Source organism: Rhipicephalus microplus, chromosome 2, assembly GCF_043290135.1.
Source record: "Rhipicephalus microplus isolate Deutch F79 chromosome 2, USDA_Rmic, whole genome shotgun sequence".
In the NCBI taxonomy this organism is placed as follows: domain Eukaryota; kingdom Metazoa; phylum Arthropoda; class Arachnida; order Ixodida; family Ixodidae; genus Rhipicephalus; species Rhipicephalus microplus.
The window spans coordinates 188381110-188404688 of record NC_134701.1 but is presented as its reverse complement, the minus strand read 5'-3'; the positions used below and the strand labels follow the sequence as shown (position 1 = coordinate 188404688).

Here is a 23579-nt window from a genome sequence, read left to right as displayed (position 1 = left end):
TTGCAAATGTTATCTAACGTCGACAATACTCGCCTTACTCATGGAACGTCACACGGTGGCCTGTCTACGTCTAACCCGAGATAATGTCGATTGGCACCGATAACTCCGACGAGCTCCCACACTTACTTTAAAGTGGCCATGAAACACTTTTTCAAGTAACCGTGGAGTGAAATCATTGAAAGAGCTTATTGTCTCCCTCGGGAGCTCACTTTTCGCCGACCAGCAATAGTCTGTCCCAGCAGGCCCACGAAGCGGCCGCCAGGTACCTGTGAGTCCTTACGTGGCAGACACCCACTACGCGCAAAAAAACTAAAAGTTTTCTCATTCCTTCCATTCCAGTGCGAGTGGAGTTAAAAAGATTTGTCGCATGCTGCAATTCCATTTTGTCTTCTCTCATCCCGACGAAAGCCCTAGAAGCTAAGCAGGGAAGGATGGCAGGGGGCAAAGAAACTAGGTCACCAGCGCCTCATGACCCTTGAGCATTTTTTTTTTCAAATGTGCGTCTTTTTCAGTGTGAACGCATGCTTACGCGTGGACAGGTCACGGTCTTCCGCGGCGATCTCTGTAACGACCGAGCACACCATGTTCAAATCAGCCAATGGCTGATAGATGGGCTTGCTAAGTGTGATTTTTGAGCGTCTTTTATCATTTGTCTAGAGAAGCGAAAACAATATTTAGCCGATTTTGATAATTTATTGGGAATTCCAGGCCCCGTGCACCGCTACAATATTTGGCTGGCAGGTTGTCAAGAGCCTCTACTACTGATCGGCAGCGTTTTCTGACCATGCTCAAAAGTGTTGCAGGGCCCCTTTAAAACCATATTGAATTATCTTATAGGCAACGCCCATCACTGTTCATCGGTCAGAAGTGCCTCCCCATGCAGAATTCTCAAACACAAGCTTCTCAAGTTTCCAAAATCGATGTCAGCGGTTCTTTAATGACGATGCGCCATTTCAAAAACTGGCTTTTATGCAGTGATGATAAAAGGTGCTATATAACTACTCCAAGTGCAAAGGAAAGTATAGTAGAGGTTGTTATTAAAAGTATTTGTAATGTGAATGTGAAGAAGGAAAAGTGGACGAAAACATAACTTGCCACCACAAAGTTCCGATGTATGTATGTATGTATGTTGTTACGAAAGACGGCGACGCCAACACGGTCCCGAAGGCGCCACTGCTTCGAACTCCACCGGGAAGGTCACCAGCCGTTTGGTAGCGTAGTTTTCTCAGCTCGCAACTGCTTCTGCGCAGAGCTGGTAGACGAGCGGACGAGACGACGGTGAGTTAAACAAGGTTTATGTACAGCATATATACAGAGGCGTTACGAATTCGGCACTGGGGCCAACAGCTTAGAGACTCGTAGAGCCGAGCTCTCTTCTTTGACACACATGTCTAGTGCTCGCGACGCGCCGCAGGGCTTTTTTATATGCACCGGGTGGATTGTTTAAGTAACCAAATGTCCAACCAGAAGCGCCGCTGGTCGTGACGGCAGAATCCTCCAATGGGGTCGCCGCTGGGCCGCGTCATTCTCATCGAATCTGGAGCCGCTGCGCTGCACGTGGCTGCACCCAAGGACGAGTGACGTCGCCACGCATTGTGTCAGACTCGCCAGACAGGAAGGCGCCGATTGCTTCGACGGGCTCGCCGGTTCAGGTGACTCGCTGTGCGTGCGCGGCAAAAAGGCACCGCCACGTGATGACGCCGTTGAGTTGTTCGCGTCAGGCGGGCTCACGGGCTGGCCTTGACACAGATTGCCTTTTTCAGAGGCATGGATGTTCGCTGTGGACTCGCAGGCATAACAGCACCCCCGCCACCAGACAATGCGCCGGAAAGACGAGCTGCTTCCACGTGGCTTGGATGTCAGGCGCGCTCGTTCGCCAGGTCCCTCCAGGTTCGCCTCCGGGGCCATGGGGAGAATGCAGCGCCAGACTCTCTTCCGGGAACACATCCCATTCTTGAGGACGGATCCCAGATCCACTGGCTTGTCGCCACAACTTGTCGACCAGCTTCGCTCGTCTCTTCTGACAATCTTTGGTTTCAGCACTTGCCGATGGTTCTGCAACTTGTCAAGAACGGTTCGACAACAAACAACACATGACACAAGCAAGTGCCCTTGGTCACCCGACAGAACACCAGACAAAGTATAGTACATCATATACCTAGCTACGTGTATCGGAATTTCATTCCCTCTACACCAGGAGGCACATGTGGGACACAAGACTCTTAAAAATGAGAACTCAATTTTTTTACACATACAACAACGTAACGAAATAGAATAGAACATGAAGTTGGCTCCTTGAGCTCATTCTGAACGAGAGCGCTCAGCTAAGGCCGTGATGAGGACAAAATTTGGCCCCGAGTCGCCAGCGAGAAACCGAAAGGTGGAGAAGGTACTGACTAAACGCACGGCTCAATGCGTCTGCATTAGCGTTTAGCTTTCCTTTTTTGTAGCGAACGTCAAAGCTGTGCTGTTGGAGTATCATGCTCCACCTCAGTAACCGGCCACTTTTAGGCGACATGTTATTTAACCAGGTCCGTTTCAGTGGTCCGTTTCGACCACAAACCTCAAACCGGAGACATAACAAGCTAGCTTTTCAACGGCCCACACGAGGCAAGCGAATTCCTTTTCAGAGGTACTGTATGCCTCTTCCCTGCCGCTGAGCTTTCAACTTCAATACAAAACTGGCCTTTCGTTACCAGCACTGTCTTCCTGACACAATACAGCTCCCATGCCGCGATCACTCGCGTCGCATTGAATCACAAATCTTTTAGAGAAATCGGGTGCCATGAAAACGGGCTTTTCACTTGGGGCCTGTTTTAGCTGGCAAAACGCATTCCCTTTTACCGAGTCCCATACTACTTTAACTGGCTCGGTTTTTGAAGTGCGTCAGCTAGAGGGCTGTCAATGCTAGAGTAATTTTGCACGTAATGCTGATAGTATCCAGCCAGGCCCAAGAATGCCCTTATCTCAGATTTTGTGGTTGGTCGTGGATAGTTTTTGACGGCGGCTACCTTAATTTTTGAAGGTCTACGCCGGCCACGCCCCACAACCTGCCCCAGGTAAGACACCTCGCTGCACCCTAGGTGACATTTAGTAGGTTTCACGGTAAGACCAGCTTCTTTCAACCTGTTCAGCACGTCGCATAAATGCTCGACATGTTCTTCCCAGTTGTTGGAGAAGATGGCGACATCGTCAAGATACGGCAGAGCGAACACAGAGAGGCCTTTAAGAACGCAGTCCATTAAGCCTGAAAAACAAAAGGGCGCATTTTTCAATCCAAAGCTCAGCTTAAGTGGACGATACGTTCCAAATGGAGAAACGAATGCGGCATAGCGGCTAGCACGCTCTGTAAGGGGGACTTGCCAATACCCTCGCACGAGGTCTAACGTGGAAATATAGCTGGACTGTGACACAGTTTCCACCCTCTCCTCTAGGTTTGGTATCGGGTAAGTTTGGTCTCGAGTTATGGCGTTAAGACGCCGATAATCGATGCATGGCCTCAGATCTTTTCCTGGCACCTGAACCAATATTAGAGGGGATGTATAGCCACTCTCACCCGGTACTATGACTCCCAACTCCAGCATTTTATCGATCTCCTCTTTCATGATCTGCTTTTGCACAGGGGAACAACGATACGGCTTGCTACGGATTGGCTTCTCACAAGTTAGCTCGATATCGTGTTCGATCACCATCGTGTTTCCGGGACGGTCTGAAAACACGTCTTTAAACTCAGAAACAATCCTTCTCAGGTCCTCCTTTTGACTTCACTTAACCTAGGCTCTAGGTTCAACTGCTCCAAGATTACCTCCGATCCCCTTTCGATTACATCACTAGAACTCAAAATTTCTGCTCCCTCTTCCTCTGAAGCATTCAACAGCAGATTTACGACCGCTTGACGTTGAACGTATGGTTTCATCAAGTTACTGTGGTAAATTTTGTTCGGCCGCCTTCCTAATTTCACTTCATAATTGGTATCAGAAAGCTCCGATATTACTTTGGCGGGCCCTTCCCAATGAACCTCAAGCTTGTTCTTTTTGGACGGCCGCAGCAGCATTACCTGACTACCAACATCAAAAGCACGCTTCTTCGCCGATTTGTCGTAGTACTCCTTCGACAACACTTGTGCAGCCTTCATGTGGCTTTCCACTAGATCTTTCGTTTTTCCAAGCCTCTGAAGGAGGTCTAGAACATACGCAACTACATTAGGGTCCTCATCGAAACCCTCCCAGGACTCGCGCAGCATCCGCAATGGTGTTCTCAAACTCCTGCCATAGACAAGCTCTGCAGGGCTAAAACCAGTGCTCTCATGAGGAGCTGATCTTAAAGCGAACATAGCGGGAGGAGTACACGCTTCCCAGTCGCATTTGTGCTCCTAGCAAAGAGCTCTCAGTATCCGTTTCAGAACGGAATGCATACGCTCTACCGGATCAGATTGCGGGTGATGGATCGAGCTGTGCACTACTTTTATTCCGCATTTATCCATAAAGGTAGAGGTAAGGCAGCTGGTGAAGACACTACCATTGTCGCATTGCATTTCAGAAGGAAATCCGACGCGAGCAAATATAGATAGCAGTGCATCCACGACATGAGGGGAATTGAGCTCCTTAAGTGGTATCGCTTCCGGAAATTTTGAGGCTACACAGAGAGCCGTCAGGATGTACCGACAACCTTGCCTTGACTCTGGCAGTGGCCCGACGATATCAACGACTAGGCGCTGAAAAGGTTCTGTGATAATTGGCACAAGCTTCATGGGTGCCTTCCACTTGTCCGTGGAATTCCCCGCTCTCTGACAAGTGTCGCATGAGCGTACAAAGTCTTCGATATCCTTCCAGCATTTCGGCCAATAAAACTCAAGGTAAACTCTAGCCTTGGTCTTTTTTATGCCGAGATGTCCTGCCCATGCGTTTTCATGCGCCAGTTCCAATAGTTGGGGACGATACTTTTGTGGCACCAAGAGCTGCTGATACTTGCGACCTTCCGAATTTGTGTAGCTCCAATACAAAAGCCCTGCTTTCTCAAAAAAAGAAACATTCTTTTTCTTTTTTCCCAAGTTTACGATTTCCATTAGCGCTTTTATCGAAAGGTCCTCACGCTGCTCTCGAATGAGTGTTTCTCGATCAACCCTAGACAGCTTACTCCAACTTTCCGCTACAGGCGAGAGCGTTGCACCCCTCTCGCTCTGACTCAATGGCGCCATGTCGTCTCCCCCTGCTACGGAAACCGCGTCGGTCGCTTCAGCGACGGGCCACTCGAGTGATTGCTCACATGGCTCACACGGAGAATTTCCTCTCAGAAATTCCGGCGACTTGCCGCACAGATCTGCTGCTTTTGAACTTGTTTCACCACATTGAACAAGATCAAGCTCCTGCGAAAGCTTCCGCGCTTGCGATCGCGTGAGGGCCATGCACGCTAAGTTGGGGAAGAACGATTTACCCTGCTCTTTGAGAAGCTGCTCTGAGTTGTTAGAGAAAAGATAAGGAAAACGATCGGGAAGCGCGGCAGACACAGCCGCTTTGGTGCGAAGCTTACCGAACCAGCCTTCAATAACAACCGTAGCGATTGGTAAGCAAGCACTCTGCTCTTCGGCGACTTGCCTCATCCACGTGCATTCTCCTGTAAAGTCATCCGGAGACACCAATGAAGGATGGACAATGTCCATGGTTGCCGCTGAGTCTCGAAGTGCTCGACACGTTTTCCCATTCACACTAATTTCTTGGGGATACAGCTCTAACAACCACGTGTTCTTTTCCGATTCTCGGATTGTTGCAAAAGCAAACTTTTGCTTACAGTTTATCGCGATGTGCCCTTCCTTTTTGCAGTTGTAGCAGATTAGCGGCTTCCGTGATTCAAACGCCCGTGTGGTATCAGTGCTTTGTTTAGGAACCTCACTCGATTTCTCCGCTTCCGTTTGCCCTTCCCCTACAGTGCCCTTCGTAAGAGACGGTTCCTTCTTGAAATTACGGTGCGGAGCGGGTTTCCGTTGATCAGGTTTCTTTGAAAAGCCCTCTTTCCTTTCATCCTTTTCAACGCGCACTGCCCTGCTATGCAACTTTCGGCAAGTATAATACTCCTCAGCTAACTCTGCTGCCTTGTTTAGCTGTACTTCACCAAGTTTATCCTGCAGCCAAAGCTTGACATCCTCCTCGATGCAGCGGTAGAATTGCTCCAATGCAATGCATTCTACCACTTTATCGCGGTCGTCATAAACACCTTCGCACTTGAGCCATTCAATTAAATCGGCTTTAAGACGAAACGCGAAGTCAACGTGCGACTCATTCCCCTTCTTAGCATACCGGAACTTTTGCCTGAAAGCCTCGGGTGACAACTTATAACGTGTTAAGAGCACTTCCTTAACCTCGTCATAGCTCTCAAATGCTTCCTTTGACAAGCAAGCTATCGCGTCGGACACTTCGCCGGGAAGAAGAGCTAACAGGTTCTGCGCCCAAAGAGACCACTCCAAAGCATTTCGCTCACAGACGTGTTCAAACTTGACGAGATACTTCGCCATGTCCTTGCCTACTATGAATGGTGGCAGTTGGTCCCGAATTCTATAACCGCTGACCTGAACTGTCGCAGAAGCTACGCTAGGCACCTGCGAACACTGTAGGATTGCCAATTCTATTCATTTTAACTCAAGGCGCTCCTGTCTCTCAGCCTCCTCACGGCGTTCTCGCCTTTCAGCTTCTTCACGTTCGCGAACTTCTTGCCTTTCATCTTCTTCACGTTTGCGAGCTTCTACTTCTCGCCTTTCAGCCTCCTCGCGGCGTGCTTTGATATCCGCCCAGGCCTCATCGACTTCCTCAGCCGACACTCGTTCATCCTTCATGATCTCAAGGATCGCTTGCTTTCGTTTCGCACGGCCCAAAGTAATGCCGAGTTCCTCACAAATTTCGATGAGTTCCTTCACTTTAAAATTCTGCATCGTTCACACTAGCCTCTTGCTGTTTGCCCCTGTTAAGAATCTACTTGCCGTACCCCCTATAAGCCTACTAGCAAGACGCGCAAGCAATTTTTAACACTCCCGTGTTTACCCCCTCCGCATTAACTTTGGTTTCAAAGCACTTCGACTTTGCTTGAAACGATCAAAGCTCACTCTAATGCTTCACACAGCCCTTCTCTAAACTACTACAACCTGAGCTAGAGTAGTCTGGTGAACTGAGGGGAAAACGTCAGGCACTCACCGCATCGATGTCGCTGACAGCGGCCGATCCCGCAGCTGCCAACCACTGTTACGAAAGACGGCGACGCCAACACGGTCCCGAAGGCGCCACTGCTTCAAACTCCGCTGGGAAGGTCACCAGCCGTTTGGTAGTGTAGATTTCTCAGCTTGCGACTGCTTCTGCGCAGAGCTGGTAGACGAGCGGACGAGACGACGGTGAGTTAAACAAGGTTTATGTACAGCATATATACAGAGGCGTTACAAATTCTGCACTGGGGCCGACAGCTTAGAGACTCGAAGAGCCAAGCTCTCTTCTCTGACACACATGTCTACTGCTCGCGACGCGCCGCAGGGCTTTTTTATATGCACCGGATGGATTCTTTGAGTAACCAAATGTCCAACCAGAAGCGCCGCTGGTCGTGAGGTCAGAATGCTCCAATGAGGTCGCCGCTGGGCCGCGTCATTCTCATCGAATCTGGAGCCGCTGCGATGCACGTGGCTGCACCTAAGGACGAGTGATGTCGCCACGCATTGCGTCAGACTCGCCAGACAGGAAGGCGCCGATTGCTTCGACGGGCTCGCCGGCTGAGGTGACTCACTGTGCGTGCGCGGCAGAAAGGCACCGCCGCGTGATGATGCCGTTGAGTTGTTCGCGTCAGGCGGGCTCGCGGGCTGGCCTTGACACAGATTGCCTTTTTCAGAGGCATGGATGTTCGCTGTGGACTCGCAGGCATAACAATCTATGTATGAAAGTATGTGTGTGTGTGTGTGTATATGTATATATATATATATATATATATATATATATATATATATATATATATATATATATGGAACATGACGGCCACGGCAAAAATCTGCCCCGAGAGTGTCCATATATAGTTGCTATTGCAATAAAAATGGGTGGGTTTTCTATGGCTGGCATGGTTCCAGCACTTAAATCTACACCGCCAAGAACACATATACTGCCAGTAGGCAGGTCTATAGTAAGGTTTGCAGGACATAGGCAGACCCTCACAATACGATAGACTCTGAGTACCGTAGAAATCCATTAAACAAAACCGCTGCTTGAAGTGAACAATCGCATCTTATATGATTGGTTTCATAGCTGAATGCAGCAATGTGGTCTTCCTCTCAGTAAACAGAACTTCTGTTACCTGGAACACGCTTCTCTTGTCCCTTCAGTTTCGTTTAATGAGTACTGTAGATATGCAGCTTCACAGGTTACAGTGTCTCATGCGACAACTTTCTTAAGCTTGAAATTGTGTGGTTTTATATACTAAAACCATGATTCATTTATGATTCACTCAAACCATAATTCACTTAGAGTGGGGGTCCCCAGGTTATTTTTAACCACTTGGCATTTAAATGATGTGCATTCTGTGGGCCACCTTATGGCAAAGATGCTAAGAAAGGAAATAATAATTCTACAAAAAGAGCATGACGTCGACTGTTTGAACCAGAGAAGAAAGTCTGGCAAATAGCACACTGAAAAAATCAAAGCAGCATTGTGGACATCCATAAAGAGGTCAAGTGTGGCAAGGTACACGGTTGTCACTGCATCAGTATTTACGCATGCCTGTCAAGGCAGGCGGTCTACTCACAGAAGCTGTTGCTCGGCACCCGACTGAAATATGTGGGCACACCAGTATTAAGTAGTCACTTGAAGGCTGCAAGTAAACTTGGTTTCTATGCTCATATATTAGCAAGACCACTTAAATTGCAAAAGCTTTGTAGATAACTAATGTGTGTAACATGAAAGTAGTGGGTTGTTTGCAGTGAGTTATTTTGATGTCCACTTTAATTTTTCTTTATCTCATATATGTCACAGCTTCATGGAAACTACAGATAATGCTCTATGGTTTTGTTAGCTTTGTATAGTTATGTCTACTAAAAACATGCTCATTAGATTGTTTATGCTTGTTTCAACAGGAAAATTGGCATGTCTGAACATGTATGTGTTCTATATGTATGTGTGCTATCTTTCTATGTCAACAATTTGCTCTTCCGTGAAATTAGGTTCATGCTGATGGAAATACAACCTAGACTATGCTAGGCCAGCCGTTTGGTGTCAGAAAGTTACCTGGCAAAAGCAACAAAAACTGTGGTATCAAGAGTCTATTCACAAAGCTAGCTCTGTTTAAAAAATTCAATATTGCTGTGAAAGACGCAAGTTACTCATTGTCTGAAATTAAGGTGCAAAGCAGAAGTATGTACTCTGTCTTAGTAGTGGTCACATGTGGTGTCTTACAACACTGTCGTGTTCAAAAAACGAGCGCTGAATTAACTGCGATCGAGAACACAAACTGTGTGAGAAGTCATGCAGCATGTAAAAAAGACCATCAGAAAATAGTGCAATGTTTATTACACTTTTGTACATTTTGTCGAAGTTTGCACATTATGTACAACCGAGCACAATGTTGTTCTATCTAGCTTAATGTGCACAAAGAATCAAAGTAAAAAGCTAGTGGTTGAGTGAGCCCATAACGTGTGTGTAGAAGGTAGACACTTCAGAATGTGATTGGACCGTACAATTTGCAGGTTTATAACCTACATTTATAATTTGTAGTCCTTTTGAGTTTAGTATGCATCCGGTATCGACCATGCAGTATCACTACATGCTTGTTTGCAGCTGTCCAAGCTCACGGCCAGCGTCCTTAGGGACTTCTACAAGCAAGAAGGCCTTCGTTGCTCATCCATGCGTACCTCAAACCTACCCAGTCTTAAACATTGAACTGGAGTGTATGAAACCAATGTCGTGGAATATACCAAAATGGCGGTGGAAAGATTGCTACAACTTCGACGGCACTTCCGTGTCATCCTCTGAGCAGCTGTCATGCTTAGGCCATCGGTCATGTTCTGGAAAAAAACAGATTAAAGGACATCTCTAGTACATTTCGTGCCATCTCGTAGCAGTCAAAACAAAAATAATAAAACACAAAAACTGGATCTGCGATCGAAGAACACATAGTATTCCTATTGCGCCATTTTCACACAACTGCTTAAAATTATGCCGTTCTTGGCTAGTTAAAAGCAGGTAAACAAAGAAAAACCTGGCGAGTTGTCTTTAAGGTCGCCTAAACTTCTTCTGTATTTCATCGTGCCAGTTGGCCATTTGATTCACCGATTCTTTGTGGGATTCTGCACACTTATCATTTTGAACAGTTCTTCAGCAGTACAGTAATTAGAGTTGAGCAAGCACATGGCAGTCAAACACCACATCATTCCAAATAAATGCACATTAGAGGCATACTCAGAGCTGTGTTTCACTGTGAAAAGTAATGAAACAGCATCATACCTGAAGTGAAAGGAAATATATTAATAAAGGATAACTGTCCTGCACAAAGAATCTTAGAAAAATGTTTAATACTTGAAGGGGGCCTATATTTAAGGCACTTGTTTCATAGAATTACTTTGCAAATATATTTATCCTTAGTCTATCAATTACATGCAGGGATTTCATGCTTCCATATAAAAGAAACTAACTGGATTCCTGGCACGGTGCAAAAATACTTTAGGCGAGTGAACGCCAGGACTACCTCCTGCCCGATAATGTTCTGCTTCGCTAGGAGCCTGGGAGATGGCACTACAAAATTTGCCCCGGCTTCCCCTCACCTCTTGTCAGTGTAGGAAAGCCCCATGATATAAAAAAGTAGCGGTGTTCCCTTATCGCCACAACACCCTCGCCGCACCGTCAATCTCTTCCCCTATCACCACCTCTTTCACGGCACCACCCTATGCGTTTCGCGCGGTTGATATCACGCAATTATCCGGTTTTCTCAGATTTGGAAACTGTCGCCCACGTGCCGGACGTGATTTGCGGAATTTGCCAGCAACCCACTACGGTCCTCAGTCCGGCGAGCCATTTATCGGCACGCCACAAACGAGAACATAATCGGTTTTTCCTCGCCAAGCGCTCGCTTTGCGTTCGCTCACCTAAAGTATTCTTGCACCGTGATCCCTGGCAAAGTGTGGGAAGCATCCACAAGTATTCCAACACTTAGCAATGTATATTTTATTTTACATTTAGCTGTGCTTTTGAAGATGTCATTTCTGCATCATATGTGCGAAGGAGGAGCCTCACTACATCAATGCACAGGGTACACATCTCTTAGTACACTGAGACCCAATTGAGATTGTGTGCCTGAAGATGCGGCACCATTTGCTGCATGTTCTATTCAGTGTTAACAGTATAGCATCTAGATGTAAAGCTGGCATTTTGTAAGTCCACTCCTATCCATTCATTACTGTGCACAATCAATGCTTTTTGATGTGGTAGGTATTACACTAATAAATGCTATATTTTTCCCCTTGGGGCTGCATATCTTACCCACTTTAATTAGCAGCTGTGCTTTGTTTTAGACATTTAGTATAATGCTGGAATGAACATTGTATAAGCAAACTTGCAAGTTTCGATAACAACCATGCCACATTTATTTTGTGTATTTGCGTTCTTGCACAGCTCTTTCAGCTTGACCCCCACGAATCAACATCGGCTTTGTTGCGAGTTCGGATACTACACTCAAACATTGACTTAACGAAACCCGATATAATGAACCATCGCTTATAATGAAGTAAATTAAAAATAATTTTCCAATAAACATTGTTATAAATAAACTTTAATAACATATTTTCAAATATAATGAACTTATTTTCGTTTAAAATTCAACTTTGTTATAATGAGGTATGAGTGTACATCCAATAATGCATGAACCGTACCATTATTGTCAACCTTTGTTGCTAGCCAAAGATGGACCAGTGCCCTGTGATGTTGGCAACTTATGGCCAACTGTAGTGCGACAACACTAATTCTTGGCAAATGATTATTGGCAAACAATTAGTAGCAGTCCAATCATCGCTTATTCCAAAGTGTGAAATATAAGAATGCAGTGCAATCTGCTCACCTGGAATTTCAAATGAGACAGCTGGATAGAACGAGCTTGCTGCATCCACGCTTAGCGTGGCTCCGGACACATAGGATGCTCCTGGTGACAGCAAGAAGCAAACTGCTGATGACACCTTTCCGAAAAAAAAAAAAAGACATTGGATTGCATGAGACTAACTGAGCATCACTAGAAAAGGTTGGTCGGCGGTTACACCATACATCAGGAAGGAGAAATATACAATTTATTAGCTCAGTGAAGTGCACTTAGAAAAAAATACTATGCTTATAACTAATTACAATAAACATGCACTTTTTATTCATTAGCCACTGCTATTTGGTCAAGCACGCATTCAGTCTGTATGAAGCAAGCAAATGTTCCAAAGTGCATTTGCTTAATATGAGTAGAAGCTTGCCATCTTTAAATCAATACCTTTCTCCTGAAAAGGCCTATTGCGGCCCTCAAGCTGCTGAATATATTAAAGTGTGAAACAATGCAAAACATCTGATAAGACTTGCCGATGCAAGTCCACAGCAACCACTATGACAACTGTACTGCACATACACCAAACTGTCACAAAAGTTCAGTTTGGCTAAGTTAGTTATGGAGGACTACCAGTAAACACTTGTGAGGCAATGCTAGTGAATACATGGAGCTGGTAACCATAGACCTCTAATAGCCAAGTAACATGCAGCTTTGCATGTTACTAGGCTGTATTTGTCATTCACTCTACTGCCATTACATGCTTTTAACATGCCATGCCTAACCACAAAACGAGAAAGTTTGTTAGAGGCACGGCAAAGTGGTATTGAAAGTGTCCTACAGCCCCCAATGCTTATGCAGTTTACTTTTCCTAAAGGAAACTGACGTTAAAAAGAAGACAAGTCAACTTATTAACTTTTTTTTTTTCTGACCATGCTTGAAAAGATGGCAAAGAACAAATCCATCCACAATGGAGTGCTTGGTACAGACCTCTTGGGTCGTGCCCGGTCGTTTGGCGGGTAGTCGTGGCCGAACTAGTTCAAACAAGTCGCCCTCGTAATTCTTTGCGGCAGTTTCTGAAAAAATAATACCCTGTTGTGGAAAAAAAAAACGACAACAAAAATGATTAAAGCTGCATACATTATGTGAATCAAATGTTAGAGCATTCACATTCGCCTCACTGCCACAATAGACCAAGCGCTGGCACAATTTAGTGTTTTGCACTGATTTCACGCAATCATGTAAAGTCCACTGTTCTTGGTAAGATAGAGATTTTTAACAAATAAATACCTAGTGAGTGTCTAGGCTTATCTAACATGGCTTATATGTATATAATGCCTTGGCACTTACTATGTTGTATTAGAAGACCATTCAATTTTACAGACTTGCTCTCTGTAGACACCACCCTAACTTGCTCCAATCCTGTGATTGCTGCAGCTGATGATGTACTCTCAACCTGTTTTCTAATATTTATTTTTATTTGTAGTGTTTTTTTTTCTTTTTTGCATGTGAGCATTGCTGGCGAATCGGCAACACCATAAAAACCAATGGTACTGCTAAAATCTGAAAACGAGTTTTGTGCTGTGTTGGACATCACAACAACATGAACTATGCAATGTTGTGAATTCAAAGATGACTATATATAGCAGGAAGTTAATTACAGCTTACGTTTCCCAACTTTAATATTTGCTAAGCAGGGCCGATTAATGTGTGGTGATGCATACTTTCTTTATTGTGACTGAAGAATTGGAGGTACCAAAGTAACGACTGTTAGACGACCCCTGACAAAAAAAAAAAAAAAAATAGTCGATCAGTTCGTAGGTCAGCAAACAGTGGTGAATAAACAATAAAATATACCAAAAATATGTACCAAAAAGCTAGGTAGCATAAGGAACAACTACAGGTCATTTGAAACAAAAAATATAAAAGAACACAATTAAAGTGACAAATATTTTAACAAATGAATTTTTAAGACTTCTATGAAATGAGCGAATTTCACATGCTTCTAAATCAAAACGTAGCACGCTTTACAGCGTTATACACGAAAATTTTGCAGTCATTTAACCATAACTTGTTCATACTTTAGGTTAAAGCAGATCACGATTAAAAACCTTTTGAATTTTGCGACTAGACGCGCAATATTTTTCGAAAAGCCAGAGCCTCTACGTTCTCACCGGCTTGATTGCATTGACCCTGACTCCACTCGCAGCCCATTCGATCGACAACGTGCGGGTCAGGTTTTCCACACCAGCTCTGGCCGCTCCCGAGTGCCTGTCAAAAAGCATACTTTTTTTTTTTTTTTTTGTTCAAAGCAGAGGCAACAAGTGCTGCCCTGAAGGTCTGCTTACGAAAACGTGGGAAATCCTTTAGAGTTTTCCATCGTGATGTTCACGATGGCTCCACCGTGTTGCTCCATCCACTGCTGGTAAGCTGAAAAGTATCCCAGTGAGCTCATTGTCAACCGTGCACCAGATATTAGAAGTCTCAGTGCTCTACGTATAAGAGTGAATTCAGCTACTGTAGAATATCGTGTTCAAAATAGTTACTCCTATCTGCTGAAACAGCCTTTCTTCACCAAATGCGGTCACGTTTACTCGCGTTTGAAGCTCATTGCCGCTTTTCTGTTTTGATTTCTAGATTTCTCAACTTATCAGCGCATTCTCGAAAAGCTCTGATTTGTGCCACGAATATTGTCGCTTAAAACAAAATAATGCAACATGTTTTTCTATAATACTGTATGATGGCCTTCGGTTGTCTATTTACTGAGATTTTAAGAAAATGGAAGATGGGGTTTTTTTATTATTCAAATTTCAGTGTAGTACACTTTTGCCACTATGATATGAGAACTTTGAGGCAATATATAAAAATTTACATTTGCCCTACGACAGCAATAATTTATGTACCTAATGAACACACTATATCCTTAAAACATGTCAAGTTTGAAAACGCTGCTTGCAATACTTTCGGAGAAAAAAAATGGGGAACACGTAACTTATTTTAAACTGTTGCAAAATTTGACATTTTTAAAAGCTATTTTTTTTAAGTCTACAAACTTGAAACCGTATGAATTCATTCTTCATTGGACATGCATTTCAGGTAAAAAATATCTTCCTTGAAACAAAAATATTTGTCTTTTTATAGCATCTGCAATTTTCGAAAATGACAAGTGACGAAATTGCTGCTTCTGTGTTGGTGAAGTTTGATATTTTTTTTCTCGTAAGTTATGCTGTTAATCATAAAACGAAGTTGACTTTCGGGCTACCTGGTGAGAGGTGCACAAAATATAAAATACTCAATGAAATCTAAAATATCAACTTTTGGACCCGTGTCGATCTCTCGTGGAATCACCCATGCATAAGAGCATCTCTAGGCAAAAAGTTGCAACAGCCATGTATATGTTTGCCGAATAAAGCTTTTGTTAAAGGGCCACTCACCAGGTTTGACATATTTGAGCTGACAAGCGCATTGCGTAGATGAGCCGTTCATGATCACGTCTGCCAAAATTTGCAACGCTACGCGCCGCGGAAATGGGTCAAATTTCAAGATGAACGCTGCTCCCCCTCCCCTCTGCCGGCACACGCGTAGAGAATGAGGGCATGACGTGGGCGTTGGAATGGCCCTACGTACACGGCAATGCGGTGACATTGGTCCTCTACGTAGACGACTCTGCTCTGACGTTGTCAACAGTATACCACGTGAGATGGCAAAAATTATTTAACACAACATGCGTAGTTTATGTATTTGTTGCTTTAAGAGATGAATAAAACTTGAAATAAATAATGAGATGCAATAAAAAACTGTGCGCGTTTTTCTTACATTTTTTTCCTGTGAAATGCTACGAGATGCGGGGTAAATGTGCCAGTGTTTCGCATGTGTTCGGGTCCCCGCGGTCAGCGCATTGAGCAGACGACCGCCGTGGAACGCTCCTACGCGTTCGCGCACTCATTCTGTTCATCTACTCTAACGCGTCTAAGCCAGCGTTTTCAAACAATCCCGCAGAAACAGGCAGAAGACCACAAAATAACGCTGGTCAGCAAAGCAACGCTGCTCGCGTGCTCGGGGGTTGGACTTGTTTGGGCACGTCATGCGCACGTCACCTCATGGTCGGATGCTGGAGAGGGTGGGGAAGAGATTTGCTTGCGAAGGCTACGCGGAAGAGCGGCAAGGGTTTCGAGCTCGCCTCCTCTCACCCTCGTTTCGTGCCGCTTAAAAAAAATCTGTTTTCTCCGCTTGTAATGAACAGATTCAAGAAATTTTTGTGGGAAAACGTTCCTCATCAGACATCCAACAACTTCCACTATCTAACTAAAATTCGGTATGGGGCCTGGTGAGTGGCCCTTTAAGGCTGCAGCACAGACATAAAGCCTGAGAGAGATTATTGCTTCATAAAATCACTCTGCGATTCCCGCATCCAACTTATATAGTATTCTGGCTTGCACAATTGACTGATAGTGCTTTTCACCCAAAAGCAGCAAAGGGGCTGTAAGACGCCATAATTAAGAGCTCTATATAAATTTCAACTGCCTATGGTTTTTTGCTGTGATTACAAGCACATTTTTTGCACTGACAATTTCCAAACTTTGAATTCACAATCATTCACATTCACCACTAGTCTAAAGGTGGCCAGCCATAAGTGATGTCCCAATGTCACTAGTTGTCATGCATAGCTAAGGTTATGCAGATGTCGTACACAGAGGTTTTCTCTGATGTACTACTGGAATTTCGATTTGACGCCTCTGCTTTCAAGCCAACATTAAATAAACTGAATCTCTTTGTGGCCTGCATCTCCTGTCAATGCTGTTTGTTTTGACATAGCTCCCAGCTTTCGCTCACCTTCTCGGCACATGAGAAACGTTCCGGTCAGGTTAGTCTCGACAACAGCATTCCAGCCCTTCAGTGAAATACTCTCGGCTGACGATACGAACTGACCACCTCCGTTGTTGACGAGAAAGTCGAGGCGGCCATGTTTGTCCAGTGTCTGCTTAATAAGCGTTTTCACCTGCAAAAGATGCACCCCAGTGGCACCTTGAACAGCCAATTAATCAAATTCTTGCACGTTGATATCTTAGCCCAGCCCCATCAAACAGCTATGCCTGGTAATTATAAAGGTATGCGAGGCACGAACGTTCAAACAAGTTGAGACATTAAGGCCAGACCATCAAACCGCTCCTCAGTTGTTTGGTTCTTCAAATGAGTTTTCCCTCTTTTGAGTGTCGAGAAGCTGCGTTCTGTAGCCGCTGTACTGACTGGCAGCCATGCCAATATCTTGAGGAGTGCGTGAATGTTTGGGAAGAGGGCTTTGTCGCATTCAGCTAAAGTGTCCGTCGCCAAGCAAGGAAGTTTGTCCTGTTGCATGGCTTGCCATTTAGTTTTCTAGATGCCATTCACCAGTTAGGGATACGAGCTGTTGTCATACCTCTCAGGTAAAAATCGAAAGCCGGCTGCACAGATTCAAATTTGCCTTCAGATGCGAGCTTTGGAAACACAAATTGCAAACTTTGCAGTGTTTGGGATGGTTTACAAAGTGCCTTTTGAGGGAAGCTTTCACGGAATTTATGCATGAAATGAAACAAGGCTCGCCTGCAGTACTCTTCCGCAGAACTAGAATCGTAGTTTGCCCGGTATCTCTGTGTTCCTACCACCTGTGGAGTCTCGCACTTCACTCCGAACTCTGCCGCTTTGTTTTCACATATAAATAAAATTTTGTAGAATTCTGCCTCCGCGTTAGTTCCCATCTGCAACGCACTTTCACGGCAGTGGAGTTGCGTCTGCAGCTTCATTAACACCTTTAGCGTACGGTTTAGCACATTGTTTTTTTTTTTTTTTCTTGCTATTAGGAGTGATGCACTGTTAGGTTTCAAGATACACTTTCTTCCGAGAACATTGGCAAAGTGAAAGGTGACCTGCCTGTTCCTCCTTGCGGACGTTGCAGGGTACAAACGTTGCACGATCTTTTTCCTCCTCCGGCAGTAGCCTTTCTTGAAAGTCTCTGACGGCGTTCTTCAAGTTGTCTTCGTTTCTCGAAGCGATGGTCACCGAACATCCTGAAATTGAGAGCGAACACAGTTCCGTCAAGGCTTGTCACAGCAAAATTTAAATTTGAGCGCGAAAGCGAAACCGGTAACATATCTCGTGACTGCCGCATTTACGAGACGCCAAACAGAACCTTGCCGCATTTTCTTCGTGGGTGGAAGCGGCAAGTGCTACAGCACAGCGTATAAGCAGTGACACTGTTCTTTTGCCTTGAGACAGAGCACTACGAATCTTGCAGAATAATATGTCTGTTTTTCACTTCACCCAAATAAAGAAGTTCCTCTGCAATCGCTTTTCCGATTCCCGTAGCTCCACCCGTGACGATAGCCACTTTGCCTTTGAAAAGATTCGGTCTGAAAATGCTGCTCATTCTGAGCACGCCGCTGCTCGCCATTGTAAAGTTCTGGCTCTCGCTGTTCTCTATCTGACTATAGTAGGCATGTGAACTAATACAACTGTTTAAACTCGCTGCACGAACTGACCAACACACGCGGAAGTAATAAACAGCTGATGTTTTGTTTTGCTGTTGATGGTGATGACGATGGTTACTCTCCTTTTTTGTAACGGTGGGTGATGAAACGGAAGATTCGAATTCTGCACAAAAAATCAATCACTGGTTTTATGGGCGTGCTGCCTTACGTGTTTTGTTTTACAAACAGTTCGTACATCACCAGTCTTCAAATCTTTACTTGGTTGCTTCCACTGTCGAGCTCTTCTGCGTTGGTTTCGTTTTCGCTCTTTAACAATGTTGCCATTTGACAAACGGGAACTCAATGATAATATTAGGTAGTTTCGAACTTTTGGGGCCCAAATGCTTTTCGCGTATGCACGCTTTGGGACAAGCAGGAGCGAAGAGGTTTCCAATAGGGTCTGCAGCGCTTTGGATACTCACCCAATTCTTGGTCACGTCACTTCAGTGGGTGTCATCACGTTTGGCTGCGGCAAAGCTTTTGGGGCAGGTTGTGGATCCCGCTAAATTCAAGAAATAGCGTCCCCAACCCAAAACCCAAACGCGGTTTGGCTTTCGCGCATGCGCAGTGAGCTTGACGCTATTTCTGTGGGGGCCCCAAAAGTTCGAAAACTCCCAATTAATAGCGGTGCGTTGTTTCAAAAACTGACTTTTGCGCAGTGAATGTGATGATAAAGAGCGCTACCTAACTACTGTGTGTGTGGTTTTTAGAAGCAACTAATTTCAGGTTAAGTACAATAAATATTTCAGTATTCAACGGGACACTTTGCTACAAGTTCTTAAATCGAACTTGTTTCATGGCCCATGGCTGACCTGTTCTACAAAGGTTACTATGGTCATGTGTCAACAACTCAATATCATCATGGATCTCATAACGATGGTAGTGGATTGAGGACACCCTCGCTTTCGTAAAAGTTTTAATGGTGTGCCCCTTTAAAATACAATAATAAGACAAGAAAAAGGATTCCTTGCTATCCAACCAAGCAATTCTTTTTACCTCGTTCCAACGCTTTGCTCTTTTGTGGTTCTTCCCTCGGTGCTGGTTATATTGAATTATATTAGAAAAGTGTTTGAAGATATTCGAATGTCGACTATGCAATGTCCTATTCGAGCACCCAGACGATAGAAGGCTTTACTTGACATTTCCGAACACTTCAATTTCCCATTGTTTTTTTACGAAAAAGGATACCTTTTGCTTACCTCTTTGTCATACCTGGTAAATGTTCTCTGGTATCTTCTCTTGAGCTTTCCGCTATATTTCATTCCCCACAGGGCTACACCCCATCCCTGTGCCGAAGGAGAGACTCTTATGGGTCGGTAATTTTTTTCTTTTTCCTTTTATAATAACTTGGAAGCCTCGTGGCACACATGCCACCACCCTGTTAATTGGATGCTTATAGCATCCATCCAACCATTTGGGTAAAGCCCCTCGTTCAACTCTCCTAGATACTGCAGGCGTTAGACTCGATGACAACGTTCCTTCGTAAAAAGAAAAGCTGGCATCGAGGCACCCTATAGTGACCAAATAAAAAATGTGTTGCCGTAACTGTCATAAGTGGAGTCACTGAAACTTGCACGGTCTCTCAACAAAGTTATTTTAATATACCAAGCTATATGGCATTGCTGACATAAATTAGTCTTGCAAGTATAGCTCTATGCTACTTTTTTTTTCTAAATATCTCTTCATCATCAGCAGCAGCCTGACTACGTCCACTGCAGGACAAAGGCCTTTCCTATGATCCACCAGTCAAATGGTCATGTGCTTGTTACTGCCATTTTATACACGCGAACTTCCTAATCTGATCCGCCCACCTAACTCCCCCGGGCTATTCACATACTTTCAAATTAGATCAGCTTTCGGCGTCTTTAACTTTGGAAGTCCTTTTCTGCGCTCTTTAGTTTTCAACGACGGTTCTTTCCTTTTGAATTGTTATTACATCCACAAAACAACACTCTTTCGTTTCTTTTTATGAGTAAATACTCCTGAATCTTCCTAAAAATAGTATTTGCTCGGTGGTTCTCTGATCTGAACGGGTGCCCCACCCATCCTGCTTTAGGAGTATACTTCAAAGCCAGTCGATTTTCTGATCGCTTAATTTATTCTAACCCCACAAGCCCTTTGGTGGCAAGTCTGCATTGGTACTAGTACTATTTTTTTTTCCTTAAAGGTGTATATTTGAGCTGAAGTCATTGCATGTCCCAGTTTATATTTGTCTTAGTGTGGCGGATATATCGATGACACTTTAATTAAATCATTCCTTTTCTCGATCAATATTTCAACCAATCAATCACTCGATCAAAAATGTTTATTGCTTCCCTTGGGACCATAGTAAAGTTCATTGCCTGTCTGTCTGCAAAAGCTTTACACATGGGATGTACAGGGAAATAGATACATTGCAAATAATGCCAAATAAGTTCTGCCCCTCCCCCTCTCGTATAAAGGTGGCGTGGCGCCACTACACAATTCACAGAATGTCTACCTCTATTTTGATGACTGACCGATCTATCGGACATTGGTGTTATCACTTACGGTTCAATTCAGGCGCTGAACGTCCACTACATAAGGAACCTAGTACATATAATGGCACATACATACACGTTTGACATAGTGGCTGATGTGTGCTTAACGCACACCTTCCATGCAACCCCTTTTGCTTTGACTCACCTGAACGTGAACTCCGAAGAAATAGAGAAGCTTGCACCCGCGCGTAGTGAATAAAACTTTTTTTTTAATATTACCACTTTCACATCATTATGCTATCGATGTTGCGTGTATCTCTTTTATAGGTCACTGCCACACATTAAAAAAAAGTATTGACGTAATTAACCATAATGACTGTTTATATAGGTTGGCATTGTCTACACCCAAAGTTTGCACGTCGTCAAGATGGGCCAACATATAGCCTGTCCGTGGCGAGGACGTGTATTGGCAAAGAACGTTCTTCACTTCCGTTAACAAAGAACTCCTGCTGCGCCGTTACCATGGCAACGGCCATAGCTGCGCACGACCTGTGCTATATAAATAAACAAGTAATGATGCAAGCCGCGGCCGCGCCGAAGAGCATCCGCCATCGAGCCATCGTCATAACATCTGTCACAGTTTGTTACACCGAGGCTCAGGGACAGCGATTTCAACACATCCAGAGTGACAAGCTTTGCGCATATTCGGGATCCTCCCATCGCCGACATCTTAGCATGCCGCTTCTTCGACCAAGCACGGATGATCAAATCGCCGCAGCATGCAGGTGTTGTGATTCCCGGGTTGCAGCACGACGAGCGGATCAGCCCCCCCCCCCCCCTTATTTTTTTTCTTTTCGGCTGCCGCAGGGATCTCAAGATCTTCCTCTCTTATCTTTTACTTCAACTGTTCTTTTTTCTGTCGATTCTCTTCTTTTTTTCTTTCCCTTTTCTATTTCCATTATATGTAGAGTAAAAAACCCCGATTCCTTCCTATGGATAAACGCATTTCCCTCAGTTCTAAATCTCGCTCTCTGCTGCATGCATATCCCCAGCCTTGAATCCAGGAGAAAGTGCTTCCGTCTTGATTTCCTTTCTTCACTAAGTAAAGGTGCACTGTCCATTGACCCATCTCCGTTCTTGTCACCGTTACAAACAAGACCTACTAGGCACCACAACCCGAATGCTTTCGCCCCATATTTTGCTGCTACTGACACCTTCAAATACTCTTTTTTTCCGCGTACGATACAAGAGTGGAATGAATTACCCCCTGTATAAGTGCCTTGTTTGCTTGTATTGTTTGTATTTTTACATTTTATCTTCTTGTGCCCCCCTGCTTGGACCTAACCATGGTCTGCAGTATGTATTAAATAAAAAAATAAATAAATAAATAAATATCACTTCTAATTTGCCATGGTTGTACTGTAAAACGTCAATACTTCCGTCTTTCTTTTCATAACTGCACCGTGCAAAATGGCTATGCGGTGCTGATGTGGCTGCACACTATATGTACACAAATCAGTGTCACGATTGCGTATAGTCCATGGAGACAAAGCGTTGGTTTCTGTTCGAGTTTTATCGGAGACAAGGAAAAAAGTCATGTCGCCATCTCATCCATCTTTGCTCTTGGTGCTGTTCACATAAATGTGCCATGGGTAACCATACCATGCTGATTTAACGAACTGCGGACATACATAATGGGTTTGTGTCAAGCGCATATAACGCTAAAGCATTTTCCGGCTGTTATTTGGACGGCACTGGATAAAATGTATAATCTCAGACACGTTCGCAACTACGGCAAAATGGTTCGTGAAGAGGATGAGGCCATATGCAAACGTCACAGCAAGCGTTTCCGTTCGTGAAGAACCCGGGGTATCCCTTCTATCGGTGTTTGAGGACGCATGTTGTGAGGTTTGATTATTTACATGGCATAAGTAACTTCCACGTGACTTGGCAGAAAGTCATTTTGCGGAGGCGACATCATTGTGATAATCTGTACAGAAATATGCAAACAAAAATAGAAAGAAAATTGGCCCGAATTTATATGTTGCACTGTAAATGTCGTCGAAAACCGATAGTCTTGCGTCTGGAGAGAGTGAACAAAACGTTTATTTGATGTTCTGCGCAACAAAATCGGTGAATGGTATTCTGCAGGCACTACGTTAGAGTGCCTCGAGCGTGTGGTGCAGGCGAACGAGCGCATCTAGGATGGATGGATGGATGCTATGAGCGTCCCCTTTATAACGGGGTGGTGACAAGTATGCCACCACACAGTAAAAATTTTTACACCCAAAAGGGTGTAAAAAGGGTGCTTTTACGAGAAAGCACCCTTTGCAACACCCTTTAACACCCATAAATGGTCGATTGAAAAAAAAGCACCCCTTTGTTTGGGTGCTTGCCTCGATAGCACCCTAAAATAGGCTCTAAGGGTGCTTTTGTGCCTGAGAAGGGTGTAGGTGCCGATTCATCGGATGGAATATGCAGCATAAGAAGAACACATAATTATAATATTTGGGATTTTACGTCTCAAAAACCTCGATATGATTATGAGGGTCGTCGTAGTGGAAAGCTGCAGAGATTTTCACCATTTGGTGTT

General features: G+C 44.4%; 1 protein-coding gene across 3 annotated transcripts; it reads right to left on the bottom strand.

The window, feature by feature from the left end:
• Positions 1-9489: 9489 nt before the first annotated feature.
• LOC119170546 (peroxisomal trans-2-enoyl-CoA reductase) lies at positions 9490-18592 on the bottom strand. 3 transcript variants are annotated; one of them, XM_037421736.2, is made up of 9 exons: positions 18322-18592; positions 17932-18068; positions 16858-17023; positions 14373-14454; positions 14199-14295; positions 13015-13116; positions 12064-12178; positions 9929-10018; positions 9490-9826 (listed from the first exon to the last, which is right to left on the bottom strand). In XM_037421736.2, exons 1-8 carry the CDS (start codon positions 18449-18451, stop codon positions 9951-9953), a joined length of 897 nt encoding a protein of 298 aa, XP_037277633.1. In that variant the 5' UTR covers positions 18452-18592; the 3' UTR covers positions 9490-9826; positions 9929-9950. The 3 variants fall into 3 exon arrangements, with proteins under 3 accessions (XP_037277633.1, XP_037277632.1, XP_075743268.1); XM_037421735.2 differs by having other exon boundaries at positions 9490-10018; XM_075887153.1 differs by lacking the exon at positions 18322-18592 and adding an exon at positions 18191-18294 and having other exon boundaries at positions 9490-10018.
• Positions 18593-23579: the final 4987 nt, after the last annotated feature.